Source organism: Nilaparvata lugens, chromosome 8, assembly GCF_014356525.2.
Source record: "Nilaparvata lugens isolate BPH chromosome 8, ASM1435652v1, whole genome shotgun sequence".
NCBI classification, from domain to species: domain Eukaryota; kingdom Metazoa; phylum Arthropoda; class Insecta; order Hemiptera; family Delphacidae; genus Nilaparvata; species Nilaparvata lugens.
In genome coordinates this window covers 27,751,709-27,777,245 of record NC_052511.1, presented here as the reverse complement: position 1 = coordinate 27,777,245, position 25,537 = coordinate 27,751,709, and the positions used below count along the sequence as shown (strand labels likewise).

The following is a 25,537-nucleotide window of genomic DNA, read 5'->3' as shown; positions in this document are numbered from 1 at the left end:
GCTCACTTGACTTTCCAATTCTACGAATCTTGCAATGATATGAGAAAATGTTTCAAACTATATTAAATTTTATCACTACTTTATCAATTTGATTTCGTTCATATGTTACTCTCTCTGAGTTTACTCTCATGAGTGCAAATGCACTAAACAGGAGTGGAGTCATGAGTTCACGACAAAGAAGTTAACTCTGATTTCAAATGAGGTACTCTAATCGACTCTATCAACTTTCTTATCAAGTTCACGATACTGCAGTGAACCCGATAGATTTATCAACTTCATCCAGACTGATACAAAAGTGAACAGGCTAATCACTTCATTCATTCATAATGGCCAATGAGGTCACGATACAATGAACTGATCAGAGATGAGTGAATTTTCTTTAACGCCCAACATCTCAACAAAATAAAAACGGATGACAGGAATTTGTTCGCTAGCTGAAAGTTCTAAGATGAAGAGAAACTTCAACATTTGGGATACGTTCTACTGTAGTTACATAAAAGTATTTAAACCTTTTATAGATTAAAAGGGGGACGGATCATACATGGGAGCATGTAATAGGAGCCGCTGATGCTCTAATGCTAATATGAAAAAGCATAATATACGCGAGTACGTAGTACATATAACTAGTTTTTACTCGTGATATGGACAGAAAGTAATAAAATATACTTGTCACAAAAATACTGTAAATGCTTTTTCATAGCACTGTACCACAGTTATAATTTATTACCTCTTAAACAATTTGCCGTGAAAAATTTATTAAATTAATTCCATAACTTTAACCACAGTCTTATTATTTCTTGAAAACATACTAAATAAAAAAAACATCTACTATATCTTTCTTGTGAACAGACAACAAATTGAGTAATCTTCTACTTTTCTCATCATCCTTACTTTCAACTCAGCAATAAAAATTGCTTTTCTTATTCTTTTTACCAATTAACTTATTTCAAATCACGCTCGTTTTTGAGCATGTGAAAATATATTTCGAAAATCAATTAGAACACTTTGTATACTACGATTTCACAAAAGTAACAATTAAATAAACAACATACCCGAGATTTCGTAGGACAACAATACAATATTTTCCAGAGCAGTCTTTTTATTTGTGCCCAACATAATAATTCCAACTCAGGAGTGTTGTTCACATAGAGTTGCTTAATGGGCCACAATTAAAATAACTCTTTTCAAGTCGATTTTGTAATGGGATGTCAGTTGGCAGTCCAAGATAGACAGACGGATATTATGATCTAGAAGGCAGCGAACCATTGTTCAGTTCAGATATATCAAGATAGCAAGCACAGCGAGTCTGAAAAGGCGGGAAGGATTATGGTTGGTTGGATGAAACGGCCTTGCCCCCGGCAATCAATTATTCTGTCGGCTCTTTCTCCTGTAGCTGCAGAGCAGACTCTGACTAGTTCTGTAGTGAGATGCACTTCAAACAGTCAGCATTCCCTATAATCAATCATCAATACCTGTCATTCTCACTATACTGTCATCTCGCAGCTTTGCACCAGGCTGACAGCCATGACTGAGCAAGAAGAATTTGTTTTAGAGCTGTGAGAGACAAAAAGCAACAGGTAATAAAAGGAAGTCAACCTAGACCTTGCAGCTGAAGAAAGTATATCGTAATAGCTAATTAATAAATAAGGATTTATGATGTCACAAGCGCACAGTTTATAAGAAATCAATGTATTGTCAAGGATATCTTTTACTGCATCACTGTCATCAATGAACAAAGTGATAAAGAATTGAAGTGCTAGTTACTATGAATGTCCACCATAGCTATCACCAATGTGAACTCCTTAATGAGGTGCCAAGCTTTTCGGAGAGAAACACCAACTGAGTGGCGTTTCTGTTGAACAAGACAGAAGACAAATTATTATCAGTAGACAGTTCCATTTATCATGTCTATCACGAGAAATTTGTGCTTTTAAAGGAGTGGATAACATTATAATACATACAGCCCATTATTAAATTAATTACAAGGATTAGAAAATTAGAATATCAGAAAATAGTGTTCAAGGCGAAAAAGGCATCAAGCGCTGTTAATATTCTATGTAGATACAGTAAATATTTCAACTGAATGCTATGTTATTCAATGAAAATTCATATTTATCTACAGCGAACTTGTCTCGAGATTATGTAGTCAAACATTGTTCTAGCTCCAAGCTAGATTATCATGAAGAAATAAACTACTGTATTCTCAATTCATTCTTCATAAATTTGTGAGTTGGTTGTGACTGATAAGCGATGATAGTTTTCAATAGTTGATTGCAAATACTTTTATATCATTCAACGACGTCAATGTAAAATGTTACTCATGTAACATAAAATCATAAAACGAGCGCGTTCGAACTTTTATTGGTGACCAGGTTATGAACCCCGTCAATTTAGATTGATGAATTGAACATATAACATAAAAACAAAGTAGCCTATTTACAAATCGATAATAATGGAGTAAAAGAAACAATGGAATAACGACTCATAACAATTGTAAATATAATAAGAGATAATCGTATTAGTGGTATCACAACAATAATATCAGTGAACTCAATTATTAGGTTTTACTTCCCACAAAAATAAATACGTTACAACATAAACAAATCAGATACTTGAAATTATCTGAGCTTACATTATAATGACATCGAAGATACTATTCTAATTTCTGATTGCAATTTTTCCTCTCGATACACAACACGGAAGAGGTCAATCGCAGACGTGAGGTATCAATTTATTTTTATTGCATTCCATCTTACACAACATGTCACTCAAGTTCCGTATGTATTTCAAGCAACTAAAGACACTGATGAAGTTATTTGTGAATTCCACAAATACGAAATCACGTATCGGCCAAATAAGTTGATTATTGTCAAAAATTAATGACGCGCCCGGTTTGCTTGCAATCGTAATTCCGTTTCATGTAGACAGACGCGATCTTGAACTACCGTTAACATCAATTTCCCCTTCACGTTGTAATGGCAGCCGCTAATTATTTCAGTATTATGCAATACACAATATCGCTACACTTTTCTGTAGTACTGCAGTCAAGTTTAATATTCTTGACTTGGACCTCATGCTCAGAGAGATGAATTATTCATGGAGACTGGGAAGGAGCTTACACTGTTACGGATCACAGCCTTCCTCGGCAAAAGCAGGGGCGTTATAGGCTACACCTCGCTACAGTAATCACTGTGCGACTACAATCTACCATTTCATTTAATATAGTACCGTACTCATTATAGTTATAGCGAGTACTTGAAACTATACATCATAACTAATATTATAGTTATAGTAGCTTTTTGATTAGTAAATTAAGAATTATAGTTATAGGGGAGCATTTGATTTGTTACAGGATCAGTTTACCTTTTAACGTCAGACAATCGATTTTACTGACAACATGAGTATCCTGTAAACATGTGTAATATATTGCATTTAATAACAATGATAAAGTTTACACAAGAAACGACACTCTGGTTCGTTACCGGATTATTTATTACTACATTCATTCAATGTAATAGATGTGTCGTTGAGAATTTGAAACTGCAGGGAAATAGATCAGAATTATTGTAGTGGATAGATTGACCAAGTTTATTGAAAATGAAGATTTGATTGAGAGGATTGATTTCCACGACAGGTGCTATTGGAGGGTATATTCGTTTAAGTATATATGACTTAGCAGATTCGAAACTGAAGAAAAATTAATGTTGTAAATTTCTAACTACATTAATGAAACTTCACACATTAAAAACGTGTATAATCAGATATTGTGCAGTTTTGGATGACGCATAGTAAACTTCCAACTTGGCTCCAATCGATGGATTGAATTTTAATAATGTTCCAACAGGTTTTGAAAGTTTTAAATAATCGATTTCATGAAAAATCTTTCCAATATTCTATGAACTTCAATATTTGTACCCATTCATTTCTCTATTTACGAGTATAAATCCAATATTTATCTCGATAAATGGAACACACGTTCATGAAATCTCACCAGTACTAATCACAACTTGGTGGTATTAGTTATTCAACTGAGAAATATCATAAAAAATTGATTTCAATATTTACAATTATTGCAGGATTGTGCCGCCCAATTTTTCATGCGTAGGAATATTGAAAAACAAGCATCCGTTAGAAGTTTACAAGAGAAAATCCATAAAATGTCAAGGCGCCTATCTAAACTATCACAGTAATACGACTTTAATTATTCGCCATGTTAATGACACAGAGTAATGTTAGTAACAGGTATTATGCGGCTGAAAACAACTGTAAAACAGGAATTTTTAATACCTTTCATGAAAATTACTATGTCATAATACTGATCGTATGTTACTTGGATATGCATGGCTTGACGTATGGTGAGTCCTAGTATGTTCACACACCAATTCCTCCATAATGTTTGACTCAAACAGCATTTTAATAGCGGCAGGCCTTGGAAACTAGTTCATTTTTCCGCAATTGGAGTATTTCTATTTCTATTATGGGATACCGATGAATGATCACCTTGAGACGACATTTTTCATGTCTTCATAAATATCTAACAAAGAAGTGACCACACCTACATGCACTTGCACGTGTGCACTGTGCAGCCTCACTTATAATCAAGACTTTTGTCAAATTTATTCATTGAGGGTACCCGTTCCAACAGGATTTCCTTTAAGGGGGATGAATTTCAATAGATTTTCGTTAAGAACGCGAATAACTAACTTATTCCCAATACTCTGAAAGTATAAGTGCAAGAGTAAGGTGATCCAGTTGTATAAGATGCTTCTCAGATACTAATGAAGTATACTCATATACTACGGCCGTAAAAGTATGAGAATAATGGTAGTTAAGTTACTTTGAGAGCTTTTCAGTCTTCATCAAGTATGTTGATATCTGGCGACTGCTCCATTTATGGGAAAGTTGAAGTAACATTCATATAAATCAATTTTGAATTCAAATTAGATTGATAGGATACTTTATTCTTAAACTGTAATCCTATCACTTGAGACCTATATGATATCGTATTTGCCTGATATTGATTTGCATTCATTTGGTATCATGACGAAATAAAATGTATATTGTTTTTAGTATAGTATAATGAATTGTTTGGAGTTTCACTATTTTTTCTTTCGTATTCATTGATTTTTATCAACTTTAGTGAATAGACAGTATAAATATCATCAAATTGATTCTCTAGATTGGAAATTACAACTAAAACATAAAAATGGCAACAGTACATCTAAATTTGTAGATGTGGAGGCTGCTGAGTTACTGAGTATATGCGGCAATAACGAAGAATAGGGATTAGTGGGACAATAATAATCGCAATGCGGATCATACACGAATAGCAATTACTGAAACGTATCTAGAACGGAAAAGCTCTCGGCAAATACGATACCATATAGGTCTTAAGTGATAGGATTACAGAATAATGCAAGACCAAGATGGAATTACAGAAATATGTATCAGATTATCCTTGAAATTTTCAAGAACAAAGAAAGCTCTTAAAATACAGTAGCAAAAACTACAATGGAGAATAACACCTCTTAGGACTAATTCTTGACTTCGTTCATTAAAGAAAAATGATACTTAAAAGTTAAAGTAACATACAGACGAATCGATAAGTCGTTATTTGGTATTGTACTTCTGCAGAAAGTAACGCTATGCACATGATACCTCACTCTCCTATCTTTCCGCAACACCTCCAACTATTATCTCTAAAGTCAGCGCTACTGGCTCTTTTTTATCTATCAATATTATCGAACATGAAAAGTATAGGAAAATGAGTGTGACAACTCATCACAGAAATAAGTCCAACTTATGACTTGGGTCGATCTCCCAGTGTTTTCTAGATGTGCGACATAATCAGACATTCTTCATTTAATGCTTTAGTGGATAAATAGTACATTAACGAGAAAGACTCCTGAACTTCATATCGATTATGAGTGTGACAAAATAAATCCTCAATTTCCACAAACAAATGCAAATAAGGATTTGGATCGATGTCCTAATGTTTTCTAAAATGTTTGACAAGATAAATATTTCCGAAAAGATCATCATAGCTTTACATAGCATAGAATAATGAGTGTGACAACACATCGACGATTTCCACAAACTAAGTCCAACTAAGGATCGATGCTTATCTTATCTGAGCTGGCAGCCGGGATCCGAACCAACGGATATTTCGTCAGTGACCGTTCTCCAGAAACGGAGCCACCATTTGCCCGTGTCATAATAAAGTGGCAAACTTGTCACACAGTTGAAACTTGCCATTAATGCGCGTTAATTTGCAAATGCCACTTTCTAATTAGTGAACTCGTCGTCCAATCAGTTTGCAAGGGCACACAATGTGCAGAGCAGAGCGCATGTGCAGTATCAATATTCATCGTTTTTCGTCGCTGCCTGAAGCGGCAAGTTGTCACCCAGTTCTATTGGGGATCCACAAATAAAAGCAGTTCAACCAACTTTTACAACTGGTGATATAACACAGTAAATTTATATATATATTAAATTTCGCACACAACTAACTAACTGGGCGTGTTTTGCGACCAATCGAATATTCTGCTTATTATTCAGCCAACTGGCCATGGTTGTCGATGCTCCACTGTCCAACTGTCAATATTCCTCACAGATAACATCTACGCCTTCCATTCACCTCAAGCTGACAATTTGAAGTGAATCAATTTGAATGGACCCATGTACTTTAAGGAGGTCCATCGCCTGAGAGTTGGATAACACAAGCGGTCCCAAAACCAGCACAAAACATGTGACAGATCAGGAATTGTAGGTTGCGAAATTGAAACGTTATAATTAATGTGTGCTCGAGTATTTGGATTGTGGGTGAATTATGTCTTCAAAACAAGGAGACGTGTAGTTTAGCAATGTCGAACAGTTTTGAAGAGCTCCTCCCACTAAAATAGCGCTGCCTTACTAGTAAAACGAAAATAAAGAATGGGATGATTTATATGAAAGCGATAATTTGAATGTGAGCCATGACAGTTGGTACTTTTCGTTGCAGTTAGTCGTCGTTAGTATTTGGGGAGATTTTTGTTTATGGATAAGGATATCCTATTTGTGAGTGTACAAAAGTTGTGATTGAGATGACATTTATAAAAAACCCCATTGATTTCAATTGGAATTGGATAAAAAATCAATAGTCATTTCCAAAATTCCATATAAATATTACCAAAATTTCATATAAATATTACAAACACATTCTGTCATCAATCACTTTATGTCTTGTAGCTCGTTGTTTCGACATCTACTGTATCACATAATACCATCTCTTTAGAATTATAACCCTATTTTCAAAACTCAAATCTCGAATATTTGCTCCAAATCTGAGTCGCACAAACACAACAACTCATGAGAACAACGCAATCATATCACTATTATATTCGCTGCGATTAGTCATATAGTTCCAAGTGAACCTACTGTAAATCAGTACACCAAAGATTCCGTGTTCAAGGACCCGAGAAAAATGTGTACGAACTACAATTCGAGCAATCCACATTGTTGGAACATAACAAATTTCCTTTTTCCAACAAGAAAATTATGATAATCAATTTGTGTGCACCACATACTAGTTTTATGATACATGACCTTGGCTATACTGTATCCTCTGCGTGCAAGTGTGATTGAGCTTGCAACAAGGTGGTCTGCCGTTGCTAGTCGGAGGATGTGTTTCAAAATACAATTTCAAAAGTACTCATTAGTGGCATCCTCCCAGTTCAAGGCACCAAAATACTTTGGACACCTATAGACGCCGGTCATTCTTTGCAATGTGTCATAACACTAGTTCTGAATCAACTGTGGAAGGTCGCCTCATTTCTACAAGTCTACTACGACGCTCATGAGTCATCACAAACTACATTTTTCAACGTATCTGGTAAAGGAAAACTATTAAAATTCTTTAATTGGAGGTCTGGTCTAGTTGACGTGCGAAAAAACGTAAAGTGATTTACGAATGATGATCGGAATACTATGAATGACAGAATAACTTGACACAATTTCGTAGATTGTAATTACGATCATTATGAGATGTCGCCGTTGCATAAAGCTATGTACAGTAGAACGTTGGGACGACTGGAAGCGAAGAATTAGTTTAATTGTAGCCCAAATATACTCATTACGTGGCAGTGTAGACGAGATTATCATTAATTATTTTCTTACGTGGAATACGATGACCGAGTATGTGTCACGAGATCTCTAACTGGAACAGATAAAATCGTCTAATTGATTCGTATCGTTGTCTGACGAAACTTCTCAAATTGAATTTTTGGTGTGGTCAGTGTTAATTAGGTTCCATTATTTCGCACCGCAGCTATTGATAGCGTTTTATCGACTTATTATAGTCGTAAACTTCGCATGGTCAATAGTTAAGCTTCTTGTTATACTGCATAGCTATACTGATATATTATTAGGCTACATGTGATGCGTGATCATGAGATAATGATTTGAGAAGACAACCGAAAAAGTAAAGTTTTACATACAAACTCTAATCAAGAGTATGGTATAGGTAAATAGAGGAAGAATGTATTCAATATCTGGACATAGAGAATTCTGAGATAATTCTAAATTGCTTGTCTTCTTCTCTATTGAAATGAGCAGTGCTGTTTTTGTGGCGTTACGCGCTGGTACGCCGTACCTCTTGGGACAAAAATAAGAAAACAATAACAAATTATTTTTTCATCTTTAGGTAAGTATCTCCTCCCTCATGCTTTGAAACATAACATTCCAAAAGCTTTGAACCCCCTTTTTGAAGCTAAAATTGAAGTTTTCCCAGGGGCGGACCTCCCTTCAGAATAACATAATAACCTCCCACTCCCTTTGGTAGAGAGTTAGTGGGAAGGATATTTTGAATATTCTTTCCAAAGAATAGACATTGATATGTCCAAAGCTCCGCCAATTTATGTAGATGCATAACAATATTCTCTATAGTTATCACAAATTGCTTTTTTCATATCATATACAGTTCAATAATAATTTTCTTAGTCTATATTATGTAAATTCATCTATAATTCTGCTGTATTGTAAGCTATTGTATATAAGTGTATAAGCCAGTATATATTGTTGTAATCTACATGAATAAAGTACTCAATCAATCAATCAATCCCTCCGAAAAATTGGCCCCGGATCCTATATAGATGCAAAAACAGTACTGAAGATAAGTACATGCTTAAGCTCTTTCAAATATAGATGATCTGATTTTCTCTCTCAATTGCTTCCCGAATTGAATTCGAGATTAAAAACAGTGAACAGTATAAACATTCATAATAAATACTATAAGAAGTAGATTAATGGATTACGAAATCAAAACAAAACTAATGTACCATATAATTATTATATGCCTATCAAATTAGATTTAGCTCAGTGGACAGAAGTTTTTACGCCTTATCTTTCTTGAGTGGAATTAGATGATAAAAACAAGAAGTCTTTGATTATTATTAGCTGATTTGAAGTAAAATTGGCTTCTGGAATTTTAAATAGACTTCTAAAATGTTGATTGATTCAAATTTACAAGAAATTCTATAATTATTGGTTGAACTTACAATGATACGTTGATTAGTTTTTCGTAATTATAGTCTCTTCATATCATGTTGGCAGAAATGAAACAAAATCTTGGATTTGGAATAAATTCAATTTTATATAGAGTAAAACAGTTAATAGGTACTTTAAAAACCATAAACAGTCAATAAATTGACAGTCTCAATGTATTTTCTAATCACCATGCAAAATCAATCCGATTACAATTTGCCAAAGGAATCTAATAGAATTTATTCAAATTAAATCCTGAATAATTTCAACTAGGCTATGATCTAAGATAACAAAATAATCAATTGAAAGTATTCCAATCACTTGGCGATTACAAAACAGGTGAATCATAACGCAATTTCCAACTAAGTCCAACCAGCTTAGTAGGCATCAAACCCGGATATTGGCCACATATTACGTATGACAGATGGGCCACAAAATGAGCAGCTCTCAAATTTCCACTCTAATCGAAGTTATCTACGAATCTAATACAATATTTCAGCCCAACTTTTACTACGTCCATTCATTTTTCCACTATAATAAATTTTTAAGAGCCGCGCGACTATCTTCTACTTATATGATAAATTGTTTCTGGACCAGGTAATAATAAATTCATAAGGCATGTGTAGAACCCGTTAGTCTTCTGTCTTTGTTGAATGGTGGACGAAGGTATCGGTCTGTCTTTCTCTCTCACAATGGTTGTTATTATCTGTCTGCGAGTAGATATGACTCAATCTAGAAAGAAGAGTGAATTAACGTTTTGAGAAGATCGATGTTGCTTGTTCCTGTTCTGCGACTTGCAGTCACTATTAACAACAACTTCTCTGCTCTCTTTCTGTTCCATTTTCGCTTTCCTTCGCTGTCCCTTTCGTTCGGCGGCGACTTGTTTTACATGTGTTATGTCGCCTGTTTACGGTTGACGCTTCCTAAAATGATGCTGAAGCTACTACCTACTGGAGTTGTTGTGCTACTTCTGTCTTACGAAAGTTGCTCTGCGATGTTCCATTCTCAATATTGTGTACAGTTTTGTTTGGCGGCTCATCTGAAAACATCAAGGAATGTTGCGACAAAATCTGCCCGAATACTATAGATTTATAGGTGGATTACGGCACGGCAGAAGACCTGTTGTGAAATAGGTCAAGATCGGACGTCCAAAGGTTGCAAACTGTGGAAATTATATTATATTACATGAAAACATCTTAAGAATACCTTGTCTGATCTATAGGAGGTTGAAAATACTTTATGTGGAGCTAACTATTAGAGGCTACAATGATGGAATAGATGGAATAATCTTAGTAGGAATTAATGGCGAGAGCTTTAGGCCTACATGACAAGTTGGAGTTGTAATGGTAAACATCATGGTCTATTGTAAGCAAGAACTGTAAGGGGAAAGATTGGGATAGGGATGTCATTTGTAACTTGATATATATTGATATCGATGAGAACCATTATTTGTGATGATTTTATAATTCGATTGATTGAATAAATATTAAAAAAATAAAAATTAAATATTAATATCATTGCCTATTTTATTGAGCTTGAAGGAAAGGTATCAGAGAAGTTGGGAAATTTTTTAATGCCGTGCGTTGATGAGGAGGAAATCTTTCCATCAGTGAGCAACGTCTTAAAATGGTCATAGAAAATGGAGAAAAATTTATTTTCCAGTGACAGCTATTCATACATAATACTGAAATATCAAGGCTTTTATATAGAACTTACTAGTAGTTCTGTAAACAGTAGACCTCACGCAGTTTTCTCATCAACAAGTATCTGATGTCACCTTGTCTAGTTGGTTCAGTTGAATCACAATTCACAGTTGAATCATAATTTACTCATAAAAACTGTTATTTGTTTTCTCCAAGATCAAAAACTCACTATGTTAATAAACCCAGTTCACGTTTGAATTTTTATCCCATATGATAATTTATCCAGTTCCGTGATGATCTTTCCATCTGATAAAAATATTTTAAACTATTTTAAACTTATTTTTTTCTATTAAGAATATTATAATTTCTTCATCATTATTAATTTAGTTCATTAAATCATTTTTTATTTTATTTTCAATCGCCTATTAAATTTGTTTTTCAAATTTGAGAATATTAATACTGATGGGCACAAAGACCTTAAAGATGCATATCTCTTTAAGGTCTTTGGATGGGCACGCATCATAAAAAATATTGAAACCCCACCTTATAGAAATAGACACGGCCAGACATCTGTAATATGCATGCAATGAATAATCCACTTGTCAGCTGATTGATTATGAATAATTCTATAGTCTGATTGATTCTATCTTCAAAGTAGATGATATATATAGTGATATCAGAGTATGGAGGAATTCCTTTTCTTCTCATATTATCCTTAAAATACAAAATTTCAAAGAACCTGTGTATATATCGACGCGCAGTTGAAAAAGGAATATTCCTGCCAAATCTCATCGAATTCTATCAACGCGTTTGGCCGTAATCGCGTAACATACAGATAGACAAAAGAAAATCCGAGTTAAAACATGGACCTCACTACGTTCGGTCGATGATATCCCAATCGAAGGAGTTTCAATATCAATCGGAATTATTTTTTGTTGAATATGAATTCATTTTTTATTTCTATATTCAAGACAGAAAACAGGTAAAATATTCAATATTTCCAGACAATTATTGATTCAGTGATTCAGGGAAATGTCAAAGTTATTCGCTAATGCAAGAAAGCTGTAATGTAAGGAAATCAAGAATGTACTTGCTACCTGAATGATTGATCTTTCTATATTATTGATGACTACATGGCTAAAATGTGCAGCATGATTTCATTTCACATCATCGAACATAGCTTGAATTTCAAAGTTAGTTCACTCTACTGTATTTCATTCTACATAATACAGGAGTATTTTATCAGTAGAGCCATCGACAAATTTCACTTCCCTATTTTTAAGTGACAAAAACTAATGTTCTAAACATCCTCTTTAGAAAACATTCCTTCCTTCTTCCTCCCGAAATTGATCTTCCGAAAAACATTATCATATATGTTCCGTTATAAGCGGGGATGCATAAAAGTTTAGTTATCTGACACTAAATGAATTTTGATTTTTCAAAAGATATTATCAATATCAGTGAAATGGACATTTTGGAAACGTTTCTCCTTTTTCCAATTATCGAAAAGTAGAAAAGTATCAGGAATCAGAATTGACTATGCTCGATGTAATTATCAGAGATACGAGAGATTCATATCAACATTTGAATAGAAAGGCTCTTTCTTCAAGTCTCAGAAGGTACTGCATGTTCAAAGGATGATGAATTAAGGCCAAACAGAATTCCCAATACAATTAGTACAATATAAAATGTGTATAATTAGTGTACATCACCACAGAAACTAGTTTTCTGAAACAGAATATGATCTCACTCATTGGGCAAAAATAATATAAGATTGTTCCAGTGTTTGACGTTTCTGAACTTTTTATGAGCGCTCAAACTTGAAAAGAGTATATATTCTTCGAGTTCAAAGCCAAATTTCAAACTGTTCTAACGCTTATCAAAAGTTCAAAAACTTCAAAAAGAGGAACAAATTAGCATATATGGATCTAATTGGAGATATCTTCCACTTTCCAATCATATCCTTAGAATTAGATATTGACTGATAGTTTCCTAGTTATAGACGTTTTTCAAAAAATCAATAGATCTCGAAAACTAAGGTCGATATAATAAATAATACAAGACATTTTTTGTTGAAAATTTCATGTAGAAGACCATGCATCTATGGTCTTCGGCTGTTACACCTTTCCTGGGACACTCTGTATATGTTTGAAATCAAAATAAACTATATCAACATCAGTTCACTGACGCTCTAAAATACTGAACATTTTATTGTTGATGTTCTAGAACTGCTGAAAAACATTTGGATAATAGATTCATACATCATAGATAATAGGACAGGAGGATTAAAACAAATATGAAATTCACAAGACTGTTAGCATTCAAATTTCTATTTGAGTACTAAAAGGAGAAATATGTTGCTGATTCGATCCAGAATTATTGCCATAGAAATAAAATGTAATGGGAAAATTAGATGTAGGCAGAAATATGTAATATCATCAGAGATATTCACACTTGAAGCACAGATAGCATATGAGATACACTCGAGTGCTAATTTGAAATTGATTGCTGATTTGGTCTTGCAATGTATTTTTATGTTCAAATACCAGTTGTATCAATCAATGTAGCTGGTAGTTCATTGCTGATCAACAATTCGTTTATTGGTTGGAAAACACTAACATCTTAACTACCATAAGAAAAACATCACTGTGTGTACCTGTACAAATTGTCACTTTTTAAAATACATTCAATCACCACAGATTGTATGAAACTTTGCCAAGTAATTCGTGATAAGAATACATTGCTATCGTTGTGAATTCACAATAATTAGAAAAAAAGTATTACAGTGAGCCTACATCTTGATTGACATGAACAGGCATCAAATACTGATAATAAATTCAGTTGAAGATTGGAAAAGCACACACAAAAGACGAGCTATTTGTAGAAAACTGATAATTTTGTTGAATATTTGAAAAACACTGACAGTCTGTCCTAACCAAACAAGTAAACGAGATTCAAATACGAATGAAAAATAAATATTGGAAAAAACACTAAGATCTAACTTAACTGAACCAAAGAGATGAACTATTTGTAGACAACTGACAATTGTTGTTTAAAATTTTGTACAAACGCACAAATCTTCAATAAGTGGAGGAGTATCAACTGATGAAGAACATTACGGTTGAAAATTTGAAAAAAACACAAGATTCCAACCTAACTTAACATGTGAAGGATCATCCATGAACAATTTTATTGACGTTAGAAGAGAGCACAAACATCCAACTTAACCTAACAGAAGAGAAGCATAACTGTGTACAACCTGAGATGGCGGCAGGCAAGTAAGTAAGGCTAAGGGCTGTTGGTGGTGATTTGGTGCAAGTTGGTAAGGCCGCCCAGGCTAAGCGACGCTGGACCGGTGCATCGGTGGTGAGGGAGACCCGACTGTCGAATGGGGAAAGTGAAACCGTATAAAAGCGGCCGGCCGCATCAGTCAGCATCAGATCAGTCACAATGAAGACTAAGGTGAGTACAACCAACAGCTCTTACATACATTCATTGTTTCTAACCACATTCATTTGTATACTACAAACTACAACCAATAATAACTGTTAACAACCAGATAAGATAACCCAGTGAAAATTGTGCTCAGTGGAAAACCGTGAAAACAGTGATACCCACGTGGTTGACTTGCCGTGTTCAAATTTTCTTTTGTGTAATCGTCCTCTTGGCAAATGTCATTTGTGGATACTGCTACATGAGCTTAGTAGATAGATTATCACTGCATAATAATAATGATTATTGTATTATATCTCTTTATAATAGGTCAACTAATAGGTTATTTAAAAAAATCACAGATGAAATGATCATAGATTATAGATGAAATTGTTTGATACTTTATATTATACAATGCTGATGAAAAAATAATAGTATCCTTTACTATTTGGATGAAATTTAAATATTTTGCATGGTAAATCATTCCCTTGAAATTCAAAAGATCATATAAATTTTGATAAACTTTCCATTGATGAATATTGAATGATTAACTTGTAATTTGTCAATTTGTATTAAAATATTTCTATATCAATTTTAATCTATTCATATTGCGTTGAAGTTACTATCTATCGAGTTTGAATAATCCTAATGGAATTATTTATTTCATTCATTCAAACATTGAAGCATTACTTGAACATTTCTAAATTCACTATTTTATTACAGTATTACAATACTAACCTTTAAAAATTGATTTCATTGGATTTTCCTGCACTATTTCTTTTTTAAAATAGATTAGTTTTGAATGAAAGTTTTGCCTTGAATTTGGCTGTCATAGCTGTGGGTCCTATTCAAAATTTGTTTTCATCTTTTTTTGCATCTGAACTCTGGAATTGATGCATTTAGGTAGGAATCATCCAAGTTTATATTATACACTGTGCCATTACTAAACAATTAACCAAGTATTAAAGTCACAACTTCAAAATTGAAATTAATAAATTTATTTTATACTGCACATTATACAGCACACACTATTATAAAATGTATTTGATTGGGCATCTTCTGAATGCAATAAAATTACCTCTTTCCAAATTTAAATGGCTTGTTATAAATACATTTTGTATATTGCATGAATTATGATATGACGACATTGCATGATGAAATGATCAAATTTCATCACAGCATCCATTAAAAAATCTGCCGGTACATTTATTCTGATCCAGTGATGTCCAGACCCCTTTACTCTTTCATCAAATTTTTCTTTCATAGATTGACGTGCTTTAACTCATTCTTTTCTCTGATGTATTTTATGTAAAATTCATGCAATTTGTTTGACATCTCAGTCTCATAAGAGTCCAAAATTTTACCCCGAGCAAAAATATGCATAGTCACTTGGAAGCGATTTTGAAGTAATAGTGAAATTGACCAAGTAAGGCCAACTGAAAAAATCGTAATCTCCTCTATAGATCAGCGTGAATATAGATATGATTGCACTTTGAAGTTCAATCTGTGAGCCGAAAGTCCTTGTCCATTAGTTGATAATATTTTAACCACTTTCTTTTTCATTTGATTTCCGTGACTACTGTCTCAGTTGAATCATAAATCTCCATAACACAAGTTCACTACATCCGATATTTCACTTTTATTCTGCTATCAGATCCTAGCTGCTTCAACTGGAAATTTCAACAGTAACATCATATTTTGATATTCTTCTGGCCAGTTTAAGAAAATGAAGATGAATAAAACAATTATCATCATAAAATTAATCATTGAAGAATTCACTTTTTTTGTGATACGATTGAAAATTAATTTTTAAAATCAATTAATTTTGTGCATTTTACAGCCTGAGTGCATAAATTTTTGTGGCAGTATATATTAATTAATTTATCAAGATTAGTTTTTGTGGCAGACTCACTAATATAATTGTGCTCTATTATTTCTCATTCAATTATCAAAGACTTGATGAGCAACGAAACCCAAATGATAACCTTAAATAAGACATTTTTCTGAAATTCAATCCGTTAAATCTCTGTTACAAACTGAAGATTACAATATCAATCAATCTTGAGTAAAAATGCTAATAGAACTTTCCACATCAGGCAACCCAGAAAATTCTTTCATTCAGTGAATCTTTGATTGAGAAAAAATAAAAAGGCGAATAATAGTGAATTACTGAATTTGAAAGAATTAGAAGAATAAGAATATTTAAAAGTTTTTGTGAAACTAAGTGTATCAATATCCAATCGAAATACGCCCAATGAATATGCCCAGAATCCTTCAAATGTACGTTTTTACAATACAAGTTTCAATATAAACAATCAAGAGTATCCAATGACATCTCTTACAGACACCTACTTTATTGCATCCTCAAAGACTTCAAACTAATTAGAAAATTCCTCAACGCACTCTCTATGCACAAGACCCAATGTTTTCAAATAAACAAACCAGAATCGTGATATCAGGTAAATAAACGATAAAATTTCGAGTGACTGTTGAAATAATGCATGCGTGAAGACCGGCAGGGAATAAGCTAAGGAATGCTCCACTTGAAGTGGAGACTTGAACCACAATTTATGACCAATTAAGCGACATCACTCTTCCTGATCTGGTCAGGACTCGGTCAAGTAGAACTAGAAAAAATAGATTCCTCACTAATGATGCAAATCAGGCGACGATAAGTGTTTACTATTACCGCGATTGCATAATCTGTTAACATAAGAAGACACTTATAAACAGTGCAATGATTCTAGTCGTAAAATGCGCCGGTGAAGATAGGGCTCGAGTTGCATACATGATACCACTTCACGTTTTAATGATAGACGAAGACCTAGTGAGAAGTAGCCCAAACACAATGTTATATCATGACACTGCAGATAGGGTCGTAAACTGTTGAAATTTAAACTTACAAAGATACTTGTATGCAACAAATATTATTATTGTACTTTAATAATATTGATACTTCAATTTAATTTAATATTTGAGTCGGTAATAAAATTTGGAATAATAGTTTAATGAGGAGATATGATTCTATTAAAGCTACTAGATACAAAAACAATCAAGCTAAAGCAGGAAATATAATTATTAACTACCACCAGAGCAATCCATGTAATCTAAAATTAAAATTATTTCAGATGCTTCATTTCACTAATCCTGATATTTATTCAAATTCAAATTTGAATTGAAAGCTTGTAAAAAACGTTGCAAATTTTAATAACTTAATTTAATTTAAATTGTAAAATAATCTTAAATCTTATATAATCATAATTTATATTGATATTACGTTATTCTACTTCCTTCGAAAAGGTTATTCCTCCTTGAAAAAATGTATTGCATCAAGAAACACTCTTTTGATATTTTAATCTTTCAATTTTAAATCCCCTTAAAAAACTCAACTCACTTTAAAACAACATTATTTTTCAAAAATGTCTTTTCAAACCCATGATGCACATATCAGTTACATACAAGATTCAAGATACTGTTCATAAATTAGAAGAAATAAACAATCTTACAAGCAAGAGCAACTTCTTCAATGACCAAACTACTTGAAGCATCATTCAACTAAATCAATCCATCTAAAAACTAGTAGACCTCAATTCACCATCCAATAACAAGCGCATGTATTATTATTACTACTGTTCATAAATTAGAAGAAATAAACAATCTTACAAGCAAGAGCAACTTCTTCAATGACCAAACTACTTGAAGCATCATTCAACTAAATCAATTCATCTAAAAACTAGTAGACCTCAATTCACCATCCAATAACAAGCGCATGTATTATTACTACATACACGGAATATCACATATCACGACTGGTAGGTGGAGTAGGTGTGAGTAGCCTACATTTCACTACGATAATCACTATTTTGGCGATCGCAAAATAAGGCAGCTGCTGTTATTTTTTCATTATTTTTATCACGATCGAAAGTGACGACCCTGTTACTCAATACGGCGTAATGCTCACTGAGCTAAATAGCGAACGGTTCAGACCAAGTTCCAGTTTTTTTTTCAAAGAGCGTTCGTCGTCTCTAGCAAAGTGTCAGAATAACAGATTATGTAACAGGTATTCCTCATGTGAGCGGTAGTATACAGTATACACAGTTGCCGTTTAAACGGATATAAATGTGTGTGAGAGAGAAAAAATTCAGAGAGAGAAAGAAACTGTGAGACTGAGTAGGTGAACGTAGCGACTTATGTTGACATCAGAAAGAAACAGACTCTTCGAGAAGAGTATAGTATGAAAAACCCAACTGTCCGGCAAAATAACATGTTAACTGCATTTGCACCATAATTTATCTCGCTGTATATTCTATTCAAAAGCTAAGTTTATTTCTATTCAGTGCTAAATGATCTTACTGTCTAGATTGCCTGGATAGATTAACAAATTATGTTCATATTTCATCACGATATAGTTTACAGAATTCCACCTATAATCCGTAAGATAGAAATGTGAACAAGTAGTTTGAATTAGATTTACTGTGCTCTGTGCATTACTTCTTTTCGCCTTCTCTAATATGTATTTCCTTCAAGTTGTTTGAATCACAAATAACAAAATAATGTATATATGATGACCTGCATTACTGAAGAAGTACGGTAACAATACGTCTTAATCAGTGAGAGCATTCCATATCTTAGCTCGTTCTATTCACACTCTTTCATGGATAAACTTTGATAATTTTGTTTCAATCATGGATTGAAACATTTTCACTACCTGGCATGCATGCTACAGCATGAAACTCATAGCATGAGACATCTTGTGCCCATCATAGAGCATAAGGTTTGATGAGATGAATGAATAGATTAAGTGGGTATTATCTAATTTGTCTAAAAAACATTGAAACGTAGTAGACTGTAGGACCGTTCATTATATACGGTACAGAGATATATTCAGCAGCCACGCAAAAGATTCATTTGACTTAGTTATTACTGAACAGTGAACACACCAACCAGACAAATTATTAAGTTGATGTGAGTGTTGTTTACATTGAACGCGTAGTTTTATTACATCACATGGAATTTGTTACATTTACAAACTGCAAAACTCAACCTAACCTGTTCACTTTCTAAACGTTTGACGATCTTGTAAGGTCTTCTTTTTTCATTGCACTCATCAACATTACCTGTTCTATCCGTCCTTCTCGTGCACCAATCATCCACATTCTTTATCACTCTTCAATGTGCGATTCGCACAAACCGCGCTCAAACTACTCTTCTTGAAATAGGAATTGGGTTAATGCTTCTTTGATGAAGCATCTCGTCTGGTCTAAAGATCTCACGCATCCGTAAATGGAATGTTTAAACGATTTAGAACATCTTTTGAAGCTGTAGGATTGAAATTTTGATCTTAGAATGACCTGGAACTTGACTTGATCTTATCCACTTTAAATAGAATCTGCATTAAATGGCATTGCACATAATCGTACTTGATTGGCATGAGCTGATTAACTTTACTTCACTCTAAAACACGAGTACAATAATCTATTGAATTGCACTTTATTGCACTGGTACTGGAATTCAATGGAAGTGGTTACAGTAAAACGGGCTGAAGCTCATCAAATAAGAGAATAATATTTTTTCCAATCCAGTCTCCCACCTAACTATAAACATTAATTACAAGGAACATTTATGTTTTTCTAAAATAGCTACCACACAGTATACTTCAGTTCTATCACACTTCACACTCAGGAGTATAGTAAGTTATCACACTAGAGTCAGTCTGCTATCGAGACAGTAAGAAAGCTATCACAAAATAGTACTATAGTGTGGAATCGGATCTGAATCCTCGTTGATTACAACAGGATACAATCGATTCCAAGATCTGTCTAATTTCCAATGACTATTCACATGTGACGCAAGCCGAGATGAACAAATAGTGTCCATCAATAAGTTGCATTTGCAATCGGTGTTCGTGATTTTGCCAGGCAAATGCCAGCCGATTCCTACACCCACTAGCAGGACAGACTTGCCCCAGTTACGGGATCGCCTCTTTCAAAACACCGTGAGACAATAATTAGCATGTGCACAGTTCCCGCTAAAAATGACGCAATGCGATTGGAGCAAATTGTTCAGTGCTTTTCCCGCGCAAAATCTATCACCGACCACTAGTAGGCTACACACTAGAGTAGATCTTATCGTGGGAGCTTTTCTGCTGATTGATATTCTGAACTACGACACAAAATAATAGAATACTATTATGCTTTTGTAAGAACAGTATGAAACAATCGCTAGGCACGGTTTACTCCATATAGAGCAAGATGTTAAGTAACAACAGTATAAGACTGAGTTGAGTGGAAACTATTTCACATGTCATTAGACGATTTTTTAATATAATATCGAATAATCTTCCGTTCCTAGTCAAGAGCTGAGAAACTACACTACTCAAACTAAATATTTTTAAAATCCTGACATCCATTATTTGAATTTGAATTTTTTCTTCACCATTTCAAAATAATATCATAGCTTATTCACTACTTAAAGTTATCACCATTCAAGTATGAGATGATTATGATCTGAAAGATTAACTTGACATTGTTACGAAAGTATGATTGAATCATAATATACAGTGGCCTGATCGATTCTTGAATTATTCCTTGCAATACTAATAGGTGAGAATTGAATTCTGTGAAGAAAACCCACCTATATTATATTATATTGAAGTTCTCTGCAAAGAACCATAACTATTTTTTTGAAGTTTTACTAAAACAATCAAATTTGTTGAATAACAATAAGTAAGTGTGCCTTGTTTATGAAGTATTGGTTACCTAACCTACACAATCAACCCTACATTTCCATATCGTGCCCATTCTTTCAAATTAGCCATAATCCTCAGCAGCTGTCAGTGAAGGCCAACTGCCGGAAATCCGCGGCAAAATTTCCCACCTAGTTTTCCACCACATTTCCCGCCTCATTTTCTTGTTGGCGGGACACCGGCATTTCCACACTACACCACATCCTTGGCCACATTCTTCTTCCGCCTTCTCCTCACCCTCTTTCGTCTGCGGCTTCCTCCTATTCTTCTTGTTCTTTCCCAATTCTTGACCATTTCACTCTCTTTAAAATGTTGATTTTTCTAAATTACCTTTATACTATCTCTTCACACACTTATTTTCTTCTCTCTCTCCTCTGTATTATTCTCTTATTTCTTTTCTATTCCCATATTCCTTCTCATTTCTCGTCAGTCCAACCATTTTCTACTCCTTCATTCCTTTCTCCTTTTACTTACTCTAATCCATCGTTTTTCTCTTCTTCTTCAAATTCTTTTCATAATACTTCTCAATTTACATTATTTTTTTCACTTTCATCATAGATCTCTTCACCATCTTCCATGATTTATTACTTTATCCTATTCTAATAATAATTCCTAAAAAAATATTATTTTGCTTGTTTCTTCATTCAGCTTTTTTCATCATCTTCTCAACTTTTTCCCTTCACTTTATTCTAGTTTCCATTACTCATGATTTTCTTCTGATCCTCGAGGTTATTTTTCTTCTTTCCTTCCTCCTCATGTTCTAATATTTTACTCCTTTTTCCTTTCCATTTTCTGCTTCTTTCTCTTATCCACCTCTTTCCACATATTCTTATTATCTTCTATCTATTCTCATAATTCTTTCACCTCTTGTTCTTCATAACTTTCAACTAATTCCTGCTCTTCTCTTTTCGTCATTTTTCTCAGTTCACACATTTTCTTATAATTTCCCCCCACATAATTTCTCTTCTCAACCTAGCACCATGTATATTCTTCTGAAAACACTTGAGCATCCTACTACTCTCCTACTTTGTTCTGTCCAGTAGCACTTATGAAAAGAGACCCTCCCATCATAATCCAAATACATACGGCACTTGAGAATCCTTTGGAGTGCAAATAAATAAGGCACTTGCTCTCCAGCCATGTGACAGTCACACTTCCGCGCCAATCGGCCAATTCGATTTCACTGGTGGCCGTTTGTCGGTCAGTCACTGCACCGCATCATAGCCGCAGTTACACATTACACACTCGGATCGGGGTCAAGCGACCGCTTATGCAATTTCCTCGTCGGAAGCCCGCGCCGCCCGGCATCGACGATGATGTACGACTTTCGTCAACAGATAAAACACACATGCAGCCATCATAACTCGCTAGCAAATACTGCAACCGGAGTTCCTTCCGTTGAAGAAGCAGCAAACAATTTCGTGCTGATATAGGCCTACTCGTAACGTTGGGAAGCAACATTTTGAAAATGATTGGTTCCATGCTAGCCTTCATAGTGTCTCAAACTTGATAGAATGATAGGATCAAACTATGATAGGTGAATCAAACTTGATAGAATGATAGGATCAAACTATGATAGGTGAATGAAACTTGATAGAATGATAGGATCAAACTATGATAGGTGAATGAAACTTGATAGAATGATAGGATCAAACTATGATAGCTGAATCAAACTTGATAGAATGATGGGTCTCGTTGGTTCCAAGTAAGCCTACATAGTGACTGATATGGGTGACTCATAGTGACTACATGGGCGTGAAGATCACTTTATTATCTGAGACTCCTCTTATTCAATATAAATATTGAATTGGAATTCGAAAACTGTAAGAGTATCATCATCCTATTGAAAAAGAACATACAATTGAAACCCTATAGGATAACTCTATTACAATACGACGAATATAGAATTACAGAGATCACATTGAATAGATAGGAGTATTTGAGGAATTGACATAAATAATGATACAGTCATTCACATACTGTCCATAACTTACACAACAACTGCATAGTTGGGATACTGCCGAGAATCTGTTCCGAAATGATAAAAGGAATCCTCAAATACACACCAAAAGATGGAAATAATATAGATATATTTCTAGCCTCAAGAACACACAGTGAAAGGATAGGAGACGTGTTGGTGATAGAGCTATTAGTTCGAGAAGGTAGTTGGTGAGGAAGAAAAAGATAAGGAATAAAATAAGAAGAACGGAAAGTAATCGTTCACGCCATGTTAAGGCGATTTTAACGGCTGGCAGATTCGAACAGTGAAGCTATTATTACATTATACAGCATTTTATTACATATCGTACTGTTATTACATTATGTGAGTTTTTCGTAGTTTTTGCACGTTGTACTGTTTGAACAGGATTTTTATAACGCTTACTTTGAATATACATCACCAACGTTTTTCTCATTCACATAATGTACGTGAAGCAGTTTTTTGTTCCACCTTAATAAGCTAATAAGAATTGAATTGAATTGAACCTACAGTAACATCCTAATAAATTAACATTCACTTATAAAAAAATAAGTCTCTTATGAGTGAATCCTGATTCCTCTTTCAATCCTCAAAATCACTTTGAAATCTTGTTTACATCTAACTTTCTTTACTATACCCGAGCTTATAAAGCAACCGGCATTCGCAAAATCGCTTTGCAATGATAATGTACCAAGATACCACATCTATATGATCTGTGTCTAATTATCTATTAACTATATATTATTGTACTCTGCTACCATAGCTATATTATATGATCATCATCTAACTTCGCCCCACCCATTAACAATTAACCATTTCGATGAATATAGTCTCAGAAGACACATCTACTAATGGTTCTTTACTGTGATTAAGAAGTTGTTGTATTTGTTTGTTGTAGCTGTTCGTGTTGGCTTTGTGCGCTGTGCTCGCCCTCGCTCGCGCCGAGGAGGAGAAGAAGGAGGCAGCCGAGTCGGCCGAGAAGAAGGTCGAGGTTGACGCCGGAGAGGAGAAGAAGCAGGAGAAGCGCGGTCTGTTCAGCTTCGGCTACGGAGGCGGATACGGAGGCGGATACGGAGGCGGATACGGAGGTGGTTACGGAGGCGGCTATGAAGGCTACGAGAGCTACGGAGGTGAACACCACTACGAGCCTCACAGCCACATCAAGTCGATCGTCATCAACAAGGAAGTAGCCGTCCCCTACCCAGTGCACATCGAGAAGAAAGTGCCATACCCAGTCAAGGTGCCCGTCGACAGGCCCTACCCAGTCCACGTTCCCAAGCCCTACCCAGTCCATGTTGAGAAGCCCGTGCCCTACCCAGTCAAGGTCCATGTCCCTCAGCCATACCCAGTCCATGTTGAGAAGCACGTCCCTTACCCAGTCAAGGTTCATGTTGACAGACCATACCCAGTCCCTGTCCCCAAGCCATACCCAGTCTACGTCGAGAAGAAGGTGCCCTACCCAGTGGAGAAGCACATCCCATACCCAGTGAAGGTTCCAGTTGACAGGCCCTACCCAGTGCATGTGCCAGTTGAGAAGCCAGTGCCCTACCCAGTTGAGAAGCACATCCCCTACCCAGTGAAGGTGCCCGTCGACAGGCCCTATCCAGTCCCAGTGCCCAAGCCCTACCCAGTGCCCGTTGAGAAGCCTGTCCCCTACCCAGTTGAAAAGCCAGTGCCCTACCCAGTCAAGGTTCCAGTCAAGGTGCCAGTCAAAGTGCCCTACCCAGTGGAAGTGAAGGTGCCCGTCCATGTGCCCGTGCATGTGCCAGTCAAGGAGCACCATCACCATGAGGACTACAGCAGCTACGAAGGTGCCAGCTACGAGGGCAGCTACGAGGGCAGCTACGGCCACTCCTACCATTGAGAAGTCTCACCAAACTCTCAACAGATCTCCTCAACTATTCACTACTCTACTTGACGTAATTGTCATTGCTACAACTGACAACAATGACAACTGCGTCAACATCATAAAGACCAGCTAGCCAACGAGCTAGCATCGAGTGAGCTCAGCCATGTGAGCCACACAGTGAGTGAGCAACAACTATGCAACAGCAGTCGCAGCATGCTTCTTGCTTCCTCACAGCATATCAAACCAAAATATTTTTATATTACTATTCCGTAAATAAATTATTACGTTTTGTACTAAATTATTCTCTTTATCCATTCCTGCCTACTCACTTATAGCTTCAAGTTTGTGTGTAAAAAGCATATACTGAACAA

The 25,537-nt window shown here is 34.9% G+C and overlaps 2 protein-coding genes across 4 annotated transcripts in view; one reads left to right on the top strand and one right to left on the bottom strand.

Moving 5' to 3' along the window:
* The window catches only part of LOC111044873 (angiotensin-converting enzyme), a 133,224-nt gene that overhangs the window by 41,983 nt on the left and 65,704 nt on the right, over window positions 1-25,537 (bottom strand). The gene's annotated exons all lie outside the window — the stretch shown is intronic.
* On the top strand, window positions 14,480-25,464 carry LOC111044887 (repetitive proline-rich cell wall protein 2). The gene is made up of 2 exons (XM_022330142.2): window positions 14,480-14,624; window positions 24,216-25,464. Exons 1-2 carry the CDS (start codon window positions 14,613-14,615, stop codon window positions 25,179-25,181), a joined length of 978 nt encoding a protein of 325 aa, XP_022185834.1. The 5' UTR covers window positions 14,480-14,612; the 3' UTR covers window positions 25,182-25,464.